Here is a 13,200-nt window from a genome sequence, read left to right as displayed (position 1 = left end):
TTTTTAAGTAATTATGAGATAGGTGTTCTAAATGGATATTGTTTGCTTTTCCTGACCACTTATATTTATGTTTCTTTAAAATAAAGAAAACATCTACCTTTGCTAGAACTATACTGCACTATATTGGTACTCATGATGCTAAATTGCCTTAAAATTTTAGGTAAATAATGTTGGTCATCATTGTCTTTAATTCAAGATGTGAGTTTGAATCCACAGTATAACAAATGAACTAAATTTTCCCTGTGTACACTTTCTTTTTTAACATACAATTTTAAGAGTTTATTAAATACACATAGGTCATGGACCTAAAGTTACAAACTTGTGTGTAAGATTATAAGACACGAACTTTGATTCCAGCATCAAATAGTTTCAATTAAGATATAGTTATTACCTTGATTACAGTAAAAACAACATAATTAATTAAGCTAGCATTTTTCAAAATGTGCTCTTTAGTTAAACGATTTTGTCAGGTATGAAAATATGTTACATTAAAGTCTTTCCCTTGCTCTGTAGTCAGATAAAGTTTTTAAAATGTTATGCTACATAGAAGTTAAAAAACATAAACTGCTTTCTCTTGAAAGGGAATTCCTCAGAGCCTTTAATATATGAATGCATATTTTGATTATTCAAGAAGGAAAATAACCATAGAGGGTTTGCAGAATATATTTTCATAGTGATTTTTTTAAAAATTTTCTCTTTCATGGAGCATCTCATAAAAAATAGTATTTCTTTGATTCTTGAATTTAGAAAATGTTGCATTGAGCTTTTCAAATTATACAATAAAATTTTTCTTTAGCGATGTAACTATGTTAGGCAGCTATTGTAAATGTTTTAACACAGTTGAATCAAGTTTTTATTTTTGCATATTGACACATTTTATAAACTCTCAGAAATGAGTGCTGTGAGTATTTGAAATTTTAGGAGGCACTGGGTCCTATGTACACTTTTGTCTTTTAAAATTTTGCTGGGTCTATTTGTAATCAACAGTATTATCTTCCAGGTATAGAATTAGTTATACCACTTAAGGTATACCAACAGAAGCACATTTTGAAATCAATATGGACATCATCTATATTACATACTTGGTTCTAATTAGTATCTAATTGTTTATTAGAATTAATAGTATTGGTTAAGACAGACGTTAATTCAGATACTTAATGAGGTTTTGTTTTGTTTGCTCTTCATTTTGCTTCTGTCCTGGCACTAACTTGCATTTTTGTTTTGAAGTCTCTTGTTTTCAGCAGCCACTGTAAAGCCGTGAGTGGCTACTCAGACCAGGTTGTCCATCAGCGGAGATCAGCTACCTCTTCACTTCGTTGCTGCCTGCTCACTGAGCTGCCATCTTTTTTGTGTGTGGCCAGTCCACGAGTAAGTGCCACAAGAGGGGAAGAGATTAAATGTACTAGAAGAAATAAAACAAATTTCAAAGAGTCTCCTTCATAAACAGAACTGTTTTAAGGCTATTTTGAACCTTAAGGGAACATATAAGTCATAGTATTTAAAAAGGATGACATCCATGGTCCTGGCCTTCACAAGACAGCATTTCTTTATCTTGCATTGTGTAGATTTGAGAATAGTTTATTGTAGATAGCTGCTGCTTCTCATTTTATCAGGAGTTCTAAACTACAATAGGAACAAGCCATCTGTCGGGTTGATTATCACTCAACTGCAGGGTCAGGGGAGAGGGAGCCATTTGTCACGTGCATTGAGGTTTTAAAGGATTTTCATAGGAGGGACCCCAATTAGGGGGGAAATTTGATCTGGGCCTTATCACCTCAGTACAGTTTTCACATAATAAAAGGAAATATTACACTCCAGAATCAAGCAGTTTCTCATTCTGATGTTTTCTCACTTCCTAAGCAGTCTTGCCTACATTGGAGGTTCACAAGTTCATTCTATCTAAAAGGTGACTGTTGCATCTATTCCCCATTCAGCAGTTATACATTTATTTGCAGAGCGGGAGTAATTTCTATTGTGGTTCAACTTTGAGCAGCTGGCTGGATCCTTCCTAATACCCTGTTTATCAAAACAGTACTTCCATGATTGCTAACAAGTATCACTGCAAAGGCTTCCATTGGCTCAATGAGTTGTTTACTTTGCCTATATCTTCACTGCCTTTCCTATCCATGTTGATCAGAGCCAGACAGAAAGCTCTACAAAGAAGTAATGATGGGAGAAAGGCAGAATAGACATGTGGCTAGACTAAGTAATTAGAGAAAAGAGTAAGTTTCTGTTTACCCAGTTTGTTTTCTTTTGCTGCAATGGACAACTTCTAGTTGGCCAGGCAGCTCTCTGAGACTGACATTTTCTTCTTCTTTTATATATATCTATAAGTATGTATATATATACATGCATATGTGTATATACATGTGTATATATATATATATATACACATATATGTATGTATGAATGTATATACATATGTATATGTATACATACATATATATATATATGTATCTTTTTCCTTTTCCTTTTTTTGGTACAATATAGTTGTATGTAATGATGAGATTTATTGTTACTTAATTTGGCCATTATCATTCCTCAGTACCTCCCCACTTCCTACGCCTTGGTCCCTTTCCTCTACTGATCTCCCTTTGATTTTTATAAGATTTACCCTCACCTTCTTTTTCCTTTTTCCTCTCTAGCTTCTGCATATTATGAGAGAAAACACACTACCCTTAATCTCTTGAATTTGACTTATTTCCCTTAACCTGATGATTTGTAATTTTATCCATTTTTTCCTGCAAATGATATAATTTCATTTTTCTTTATGGCTGAATTAAATTTCATTGTGTATATATGCCACATTTTCTGTATCTATCCATTCATTGATGGACACCTAGGCTGCTGGTTTGGCCATTTTGAATTGTGCCTCTGTGAACATGGGTATTCATGTATCACTGTTGTATAATAACTTTAATTCTTCTTGATAAATACTGAGGAGTCGTATATATGGGTCAGTCTCCTGGAAAACATTTTTCTACCATTATGTTTATTGGCTTGCATCTTTAAGTTTATTAAAAACAAAAACAAAACAAAACAAAAAAAACACCAGAATCTGGCAGATTCCAAAGAAATGATGAATGGAAATAAGGTATTCAGTCCCACTGACTCCTGCCTGCCTAGATTTCTTTCTACTAGTCCTTTGATGTGTGAACTTCATTCTCTTGCCACTATCAACTTCATTGGGTTTATTTGGCTATCTAGAAAGGATTTAGATTTTGTATGTATCCTGCTTTTCCAAAATACTCTTGGTCTTAGAAGCTTAAGTTGACTTAGGGAAGTATACTTACACTAGACAGCATCTAAAGCCATGTTTCCATAGAAGACAGCCTTACACCTCTGGTTCTTTGGTTTTGTTTTAATTAATTTTTTAATTTCAATTTTTAATTTGTTCTGATTAGTTATATATGACAGTGGAATGCATCTGGACACATTGTACCCAACTAGAGCACAACTTCTCATTCCTCTGGCTATACATGATGCAGAGTCACACCAATACTGTAATCTTAGATATGTATATAGGGTAATAATGTCAGTCTCATTCTACCATTCTTTTCCCCACAGCCCCACTCCACCCTTCACTCCCCTCTGCACAAAAAGTTCCCAGGGCTAGAGTTGCAGCTCAGTGGTGGAACACTTGCCTAGCACCTGTGAGGCACTGGGTTTGAGCCTCAGCACCATATAAAAAATAATTAATTAAAGGCATTGTGTGTATCTACAACTAAAAAAAATTTTTTTAAGTTTTTTTTTTTCAGTCTCTTCCCTACCCCACCCCCCTCCAATTATGAATCAGCATCCACTTGTCAGAGAAAACATTCAACCTTTGTTTTTTTGGAATCTGCTTATTTCACTTAGCATGATATTCTTTAGTTCCATTCATTTACCAGCAAAATGCCATAATTTAATTCTTCTTTAAAGCTGAGTAATATTCCATTGTATATATGTACCACATTTTCTTTATCCATTCATCTGTTGAAGGGCATCTAGGATGGTTCCATAGTTTAGCTATTGGGAATTTAGCTACTATAAACATTATTGTGGCTATGTCACCATAATGTCTTGACTTTAAGTCTTTTGGGTATAAACCAAGGAGTGGGATAGCTGGGCCAAATGGTGGTTCATTCCATGTTTTCTGAGGAATCTCCATGCTGCTTTCCATAGTGGTTGCACCAGTTTTGCAGTCCCACCATCAATGAGTGTATCTTTTTTCCACACACCCTTGCCAACACTTACTAGTGCTTGTATTCTTGATCATTGCCATTCTGACTAGAGTGAGATGGAATCTCAGAGTTGTTTTGATTTGCATTTCTCTAATTGCTGGAGATATACTTCTGGTTTTGTTCTTCCTAGTAGAGGAAGTTTAGATTTCTGCGAGACGGATATCAAGGCTTTATTTCTCACATTCCCAATATTTTATAGAGCCAATAAAAATGAACTATTTTGACCTGTAGTTGCATTTACGGACATAAAATTTCTTTGTTACTGGGCTGGGGTTGTGGCTCAGTGGTAGAACACTTGCTTAGCATGTGCGAGGCACTGGGTTCGATCTTCAGCACCACATAAAAATAAAAGAAAGGTTTCATTTCCATCTAAAACTAAAAAAAGGTTAATTTAAAAAAAAATTCTTCATTACTACTGAATCCTCCTATGTTCTATAACCAACTACTCATTTTTCTGAAAAGCTACTCCCCAGCACCCTCCTTTCCTCCTGAGACCCTCTCATCTTTGTAAAGTTTTATTATATAGCCTGTGCTGAACCTGAAAATGGCAGTAATTACATCAAGATTATGATGATAGTAAGAATTCTAAGCGTGTCTGAATGTTACATGTACATATATGTAGTTATCACCTTCAGATCAGTCTTCGAGTGAATGATGATTTGTCATGACATATCTTAATTATCTTGTGTTATCTTTTTTTCTTCTTCTTTCCTTAGATACTAGGAATTGAACCCAGGGCTTTGCACATGCTAGACAAGTATTCTACCACAAAGCTACATTCCCAGCCCTTTTTATTTTACATTGAGACAGGATCTTGCTAAGTTGTCAAGTAGTCTGGCCTTGAATGTCTGATACTCTTGCCTCAACTTCTGGAGTAGGTACCATTATAGGCATGTGCCACCATTTTCCAGCTCTTCTATGAATTTTCATCCCATCTGTGGTGGAATGAGAGAAGCTTTGAAGCTTCAACCTGGGCCATCAGCAAGGCCATTTAGCGTTGGCAGAATGGGTGAAAGCTGTCTAGAATGGAGCTGACTTGGAAGTGGGATTGATTCTAAGCAGAAAAGGATTTTTTTTGCCCTCTTTAGAACCTCACAAGTACACTCCTTACTACTTAGAACATGACATCTGTGATTCTGCATATATCTTGATCCAAGGTTCCTAGCCAAAGAAGCTTATCAAAACATTAAAAAATATTTCACTAAGAACTATACTTTGCTTTCAGCCCTGGTCTTGGAAGGATATCAGCAAAATGGAAATTGAAAAACTAGGTGAAAGTTTATAACTAGAAAAGGTTGTTTTGTTTTTAAACTATTAAGAGTGCCTAGCCAGGTGCAGTGGCACATGCCTGTAATCCCAGCGGCTCAGTAGTCTTAGATAAGAGGATCACGAGTTCAAAGTCAGTCTCGGCAGAAAGCAAGGCACTAAACAACTCAGTGAGACCCTGTCTCTAAATTTAAAAAAAAAAAAAAAATTAAAAAGGGCTGGGGATGTAGCTCAGTGGGCAAGTGCCCCTGAGTTAAATCCCCACGATGCCCCCTCCCTAAAAAGAGTACCTAGACAGTAGAATGAATTAGACAAAACTTTCCTATGTTCATATATGAATACACCAACAGTGAAACTCCACTCCACATCATGTACAACCACGAGAATGGGATCCCAATTAGAATAAGTTATACTCCATGTGGGTATGTCAAAATATATTCTACTGTCATGTATATCTAAAAAGGACAAGTAAAAAAAAAAAAGTGCTTAGAAATGAGTCCTGGGGCTGGGGATGTGACTCAAGCGGTAGCGCGCTCGCCTGGCATGCGTGCTGCCCGGGTTCGATCCTCAGCACCACATACAAACAAAGCTGTTGTGTCCGCCAATAACTAAAAAATAAATATTAAACAAAAAAATAAAGAGTATTTGCATTTGAAAAAAAAAAGAAAGAAATGAGTCCTCAACAGAAAGCATCCTTTCTCCGTCACTGTTCTCTACCTATTCATCCTGAGTTTCTAGCTCTTAATTTTTCTTTTAAGAGTATTGGCCCAAAGTCTTTATGTATAGTTCCCAGGTGAGTTCTGCTTTTTATAAAAAAGAAAGGCAATTGTCATTGAATGTACAATTGATCATTATCAGTCTCTCATTAGAAAAGACCAAGTATGCTTTACTTCAAGAGTATGCATGCTGTTGGAAATATATAAAGCTGATCATATTTCTGATGTCCAGACCACTACTACTTTAGCTGTTTTTGTTGTTATTGTTGTTTTAAATATTTTTAGTTGTACATGGACACAATACCTTTATTTTACTTATTTATATGTGGTGACGAGGATTGAACTCAGCACCTAGGCAAGCACTGTACCACTGAGCGTCAACCCTAGTCCTACTTCAGCTGTTTTTATTGAAGTATAGGTATTATGAATCATGAGGTTATGGGACTCACATCCTACATGGAGAATGTCTACTCTGGCTCAGAGTCTTCCTGAGGTCTTAAGAGGGCAAACAATAACAGGGAGGAGAGATCTAATTAATGCTTGTGCAATGTATTTCAGTCTTTTATTTTTCCTAAGCTCAAGTATCAATGGGAAGGCACATATATTGGAGTCAAGAAAGCAAGCTCTGGAGAGATGTAGATGGTGTGATCTCCTAAGACTGTCCGGATAAAGTTATTTCTTCAGTGAACCTGGGTGGATTTTAGAATTCTGAGCCCCATTTGCAATGGCACTTTGTAGTTTTGCATATGGACTATAGATGGCACTGTTCCCTAGCAAACTCCATTTCACTTCATCTGCCCCCAGAGGGGTTATTGTCTGTTTATTGGTAAATGATGTTCTTTCTCTGATCTTGATACCTTCTTATTCCCAGTAGAAACACCTACAGCTACAGGTTCATTTATGTACCTGATTGTTTATGTACCCCAATGCAGTATTTTTCTAGCCGTAGCTTGATAATCTGGGGTGTATTAAAAACCTAGACCAGGCCTTCTATATTAAAATGCTCACTTTTGATACATTCCCACTCAACTGCTTATGCATGCAAAAACTTCAGAAATGTTGCCCTCAAAAATCCATTGATGTGAAAATAGAATAGTTAATAGCCTACTTCTAAGAAGTAATAGAGTTACAGCCAATGCTTTATGTTCTTGTTCTTTCATATTCTTGCCCTTATTCCTTATGCCCAGTTTCTCTGTGTCTCAGTCTAGCTCCAAGGTTCTCGTGACCAATTCATTGCTTGTAATAGGCTTTAGCATTATTATCATTCTTGGCCTCTACATTTTGACAACAGGTAGCTTTGTCATTTTCAGCAGGCTCCTTATCAGATGATGCCACAGCCATCTGAATATACCACTATTTTATTAGGGTGGCATCATACTGTTGTGGGGCTGCACCTTTTTTATTGTTGTTATTGTTACCAGGCAATAAAACCAGGGGCACTTAACCATTGAGCCATATCCTCAGCCCTTTTTTATAGTTCATTTAGAAACAGGATCTTGCTGAGTTGCTAAGGGCCTTGCTAAGTTTCTGAGGCTGGCTTTGAACTCTTGATCCTCTTGCTTCAGCCTCCTGAACCACTGGGATTACAGGCATGCACCACTGTACCAGACCAAATAATCTACATTTAAAACACCTTCTGATAAGAATTGTGCAGTCTCTTACTTACCCAGGCCATGAATCTGTTTCTTGCTGGCAGTTGCTTCTCTCCTATCCTTCACCCCATTGACCCCCTCTTTCCTAGCTTATAGCTTGAAAGAAAGTTTCTTTTATCTTCCATTAGGTTTGATAATCAGAAAACTGGTCAGAGAAACAGAAAGAAGTGTTGATAAACTTGGGAATTTTGCTACTGGAGCGTTAAAGATGGCTCTAGATGTGCCAGGCCAATACTCTTCTAGTTCTTTAATGATGACTAGCTCCAGCTGTCTTTTAGGCATCGCCATGATGTGTATTACTAGTAGCACTTTACCAGGAACATAATCTAGCAATGAATGGAGGTGGTGGAATGATGGGACGTATATATATAAAAACAGAATCATTGCTGGCCTGATATCCTCACTTATCTGCCTACTCTAGCTCTCTTTATATCTTTATTTTGTTTGCAGATTCATGTTACTAGAGTTGGCCTTTTAATCTGGAGAAGCTCATTAAGTCAGTATCTGGGACGCTTAATTTGTCAGCACAGGGTATTTAAAACTGTCAGCCTAAGAATTTTCCATATCAGTCTGGTTTTAGAGTCCCAAAAACTTAATGTGTATGAAAAAACGTGAAAGTTGTCTTGTGTGAATCTTTGCAGGTCACCGCAGTGCCATTGGATTCTTATTGCAATGACCGAAGTGCAGAATATGAGAGGCGAGTTCTGAAGGAAGGAGGGAGTCTGGCAGCCAAGCAGTGTTTGTTGAATGGGGCCCCTGAACTGGCTGCAGACTGGCTGAATCGACGATCTCAGTTCTTCCCAGAGCCAGCCGGAGGACTGTGGAGCATCAGGCCCCAGAATGGTTGGTCTTTCATCAGGATTCCAGGTGAGTTATACGTTCTCTTGGAATGTGTTCTCAGCTTTAGCAAAAGGAGAATACGTGAGATATTCCCTGTGGTGGTTTTGCAGAGTTCTTGAGGTTTCTTCTATCTCATTTTTAGTTCTTAGTAATTTTTAAGTGAAAATACTAATTCTTTAAGATTTGGAGAGATAAATGTTTTCTTAGGAGAGAGGAATGGTACTCTTGGGGGGGGGGGGGCGGCGAGTAAGTGAGTGGAACTGGAATGAAGCACAGTAGTAGAGAATTTGCCCAGCATGCACAAAGCCATGGGTTCCATCCCCAGAACAGCAGGGGGGATGGGAAAAAAGAGGGGGGGAAGCATGGTAGGAGGAAAGGATTCAGGTAGAATGAATTCATTTGTCTATGTCATTGCCAGTTGAATGAATGAGAATGTCGTCACTCCCAGAAAGCCTCATTTAAGTAGCATAAACAGTGTCCTGCAGGGAACACTAGAGATCTGAATGATAACAAAAGGAAAAACAGCGTGTTTTGTGCCAAAATTCTAGCAGATTCCCAGACCCCCTAGGGTCAAGGTCAGGGGTTGAGAGGAAACTAGGTTTTCATCTTTGCTTTGGTGAGACTACTTGTAAGGAAGTTGAACATAAAGAGAGTTCATAATCTCTGTGTTCAACTTATAACGCTCATAATCTTTACTTACACCTGCTGGCATACTGGCGTATGAACTTGGAGCTACGGTATTAGTTATGGTTGTTCTAATTCTCTGATATCTTGAGTATATTCATCTTATTGACATGAAATGGAAGTAAACTAGAGCTAAACATTCAAAAGGGAACATCTACTATTTCTAAAAGTTATTGAATTCCAGTGCTGAAGGCCTGGTTTTTCCATTTAATGTTAACTTTATTACAAGTGTCAAGGGGCTTTGTGTCAAGGCTTCTTGTAATTTGTTGAAGCTCTGACTGGAAGATGCCTTTTTTGATATGTAAAAGCACTATTGCTGGGCTGGGGTTGTGGCTCAGTGGTAGAATACTCTCCTAGCACGGTGGGGCCCTGGGTTCGATCCTCAGCACCACATAACAATAAAATAAAGGTATTTTGTCCAACTACAATTTAAAAAAAATTTTTTTAAAGCACTATTGCATACTCAGAACTGACTTAGAACACATGAATATGGTGGATGTATATTGTTTGGAAATCAGGGGAAAGCCCAAGTGTAGTAAGCCCAGGCAGGAGGTGAGTGCAGGTATCAAAAGAAGCAGGATAGCACCTTATTTCTTCTTCATTCTGGTTTCTTAGTTCCCAGTACAGGAGTTAGAAGGCTTATTGCTGGCGCTGTGGGAATCTCTTGTGGCTTTTCCTGTTCTTTGAAAGAAAAATGGACCTTGTTTAAATAGCAGGAAGTGTCTGAGTTCTTTTTGCATCGATAAAAAGCACCAGCCTCACTGGCTGTTTACTGTGAGAACCAACCAGCTCCTCACTGACCCCATTGTGCTCTGTAGACTCTCTGGGCCAGTGGTGGGCGCGGAGGCGGGTGTCACTGGAACCCGTATTTTATCTCTCTTTCCTTTATACTTTCACATTTTTTGTTACACTGGGAAGTGTTGGTTCTTTTACATTCCTTGGAGAGACTGAACCAAAATCTCCTGGGTTTCTCACCTTGATTGCTTCCCCATGCTTCACCAGGTGGATATAAGATCCTTTCAGAAGGCTCCTTTCCTTGGAAAACAGAGATTATTTAATCTGTTACCCTAATTTTACTGTCACCGGCTACATTTTTTTTTGTTTTGTTTTGTTTTGTCTCTGAATAGTATCGTAAACTGTGGACAGTACGATCCTAAATCTAAATGAAAATAACAGTAGCATTATGAGAGATTATAAGGGTAGGATACGTCTGTTTCAACATTGAGCTCCTGTTTTAAAGAACAGCCTGACTTGGCAGAATCCTTCCGATTTCTGTGGAATTGTGCTCCTCCTGGCTCTGTGCCCTACTTAGCAACAGGTGGTGCTCTTGTCCAGTGGGACTTTTGGTAGCTCCTCAAAATCGGGTGATGTATGCTAGACATAGATGACAACAGCATATGCAGAAAAAGAAGCTTGTTTTTTTTCTACATTCTTTACTAGGGACAAACACTTGAGACTGATTTTCCCTGCCTAGCACACTTACCAGAGAATCTAAGGTTTTCTCATTTTTTAAGCCCTTGCTGCTATTTTTTTCTTAGGCTTTTTCCTTCAGGCCAGTCCAAAGAAGTCCAGTCCAAACATTTTTGCCTCCCCCACTCCCATAATAATAAGCTGGCAATAGACACCATTTCTTACTTTTTCAGGGGTGCATCAGAGTTTATCCTTGTAAGTGTATGCACATCTTCATTTCTGAGTGTTTCTAATCTTCGCATCAGGTCATTCTGGTTAGCAGTCAATGTAGAAAGTGGAATACATGAAAACCATTTAATCATGATTTTGAAATCAATTGAAGCTTCTCAAAATTCAGACATCGTGTTCCTTATTCAGGACATAAACACTTAACAACAGAACTAATAGAAACCTATTTGGAGATTACTTTATAGCAGGTATGACATAGACATCACTCATAGATGCCCACACTTTAATATTTGTGCTGAGGGAGTATATATGGAAATAGTAGATAAGTAGACTGCAGAAATCTGGAGAGCTAAGCTTGCCCATTCATTCAGTGGCTTAAAATATGTGTGCTTGCCAGGCATGGTTATGCATCTTGTAATCCTAGTGATTTGGGGGCCTGATAGAGAAGGATCACGAATTTGAGGCCAGCCTCAGCAACTTAACTAGGCTAAGCAACTTGTCTCAAAATAAGAAGGGTTGGGAATGTAGCTCAGTGGGTAAAGGACCCCTGAATTAAATCCCTAGTTCCCCCCCTACCATACACACTTAGACACATGGGCTTGCTAGGCACACAAAAAAAGAAAATTTCAAGTTGTTAACAGAACTATGTTGCTGCCTGATCAGACTTGGAATTTATACAGGCCTCCTTGTTTGGTGTCATGGAGGGGGCTTAATGGTCTCTTCTGTCCCAGCTGTAGTCATTTGATTGTGCTGTTAAGAAGACAACAAAATGAAGAGCATTTCAATAATCTAAACAGGACCAAACAAAGAAGCTGAAAAAAAGGTGTATGTCACAAAGACAGGGAAGGATTGGGGTGGGAGAGATGTGGCCTGGCAGTATTCCGAAGGTGGGAAAAGGCAGGCTGTGGCACAGAGGAGTAAACATCCAGAACCCATAGCTTTGTAGCATAAACAGCGTCTGATGATTTGTTATGATGCTATCAGCACATCCGTTCTTGTTCAGTTTAGACAATAATTATGCACTTGGCAAATAGTGGCGAGAATGACAGTTGAGAACTCTTGGACTACTCTCAATAGTCAGCCTCTTTAGTTCTGGAAAAAAAAAAAAAAACCATAGGTTCAGGGCTGGGGCTGGGGCTCAGCGGTATAGCACTTGCCTGGCATGTGTGAGGAACTGGGTTCAATTCTCAGCACCACATATAAATAAATAAAATAAACAACAAAAAATCTAAAAAAAAAAAAATTGATGGGTTTAAACCCAGATACTAAGGATGCACAAAGCAATTTCCTTTATAATTTTCTCCTTCACTTTCAGTTGTTAGTTTTTTTTTACTTTTTTAATGTTTATTTTTTAGTTTTAGGTGGACACAATATCTTTATTTTATTTTTTTGTGGTGTTGAGGATCGAACCCAGCACCCCGCGCATGCCAGGTGAGCACATTACCGCTTGAGCCACATCCCCAGCCCCAGTTGTTAGTTTTCAATGTATGATCTCCATCCTTTTTGTGTCCCCTAGCCACTTCCATATGTATTCTTATCCAACCTCTCAAGCTTCTTCTTTTATCCTCTAATGGCAGCAATTGTTCAGGGCATGTTTATGGACCAGTCTGCAAACAGGAAACTCTGCTTCCTGAAATATGATGGGAGTTGAATGATACTGAATGGATGAGATGAAAATTTGTGAGTTAAGTGTTCTTTAAAGTTCTGTGGCTGAATGCATTTCTTATGGGAAGAGGAAAGGAAAAAATGCACATTAGCAAGTGAAAGCAACTTCATTTCACAGATATCCAGAACCAGTCCTTCTAAAAGCTGAACAAACCCTTATGTCTTTATTGAATTACATCTTGGGTTAATGACATTTACTAACCAGCCTTTTGAAATCATCAGAAGAGGGAGTTTTGGTGGTTGATTTTTGTGTTGTTGTTGTTGTTTTGTTGGTTAGTCAGGTTTTAACAACAAAACAAAAACCTCAATGGCCTGAGGATGTAGTTCAGTCATAGAGCATGTGCCTGGCATGCACAGTGTACTGAACTTGATCCCCAGCACTCCAGAACAATGAAAATTTTTAATGAAAGGTCAAGTGTGGATATGTGTGTTTGCATTTCTTAGTGTTTATATTTCTCCAAGAGAAGGCAGGAACAGCCATTTTCCCTATATATTCTCATGTTCCTTATTCAGGAC

General features: G+C 38.1%; 1 protein-coding gene across 1 annotated transcript in view; it reads left to right on the top strand.

Moving 5' to 3' along the window:
* Ino80 (INO80 complex ATPase subunit) overlaps positions 1-13,200 on the top strand; it is a 136,094-nt gene that overhangs the window by 80,372 nt on the left and 42,522 nt on the right. Inside the window, exons 25-26 of the mRNA XM_077799815.1 lie at positions 1,228-1,368; positions 8,499-8,724. Of these exons, the coding sequence (XP_077655941.1) occupies positions 1,228-1,368; positions 8,499-8,724 (367 nt within the window). The remainder of the gene's footprint in view (positions 1-1,227; positions 1,369-8,498; positions 8,725-13,200) is intronic.

The sequence above is a fragment of the Urocitellus parryii genome, chromosome 6, assembly GCF_045843805.1.
Source record: "Urocitellus parryii isolate mUroPar1 chromosome 6, mUroPar1.hap1, whole genome shotgun sequence".
Classification (NCBI taxonomy): Eukaryota; Metazoa; Chordata; class Mammalia; order Rodentia; family Sciuridae; genus Urocitellus; species Urocitellus parryii.
This window is presented reverse-complemented; position numbering and strand designations above follow the sequence as displayed.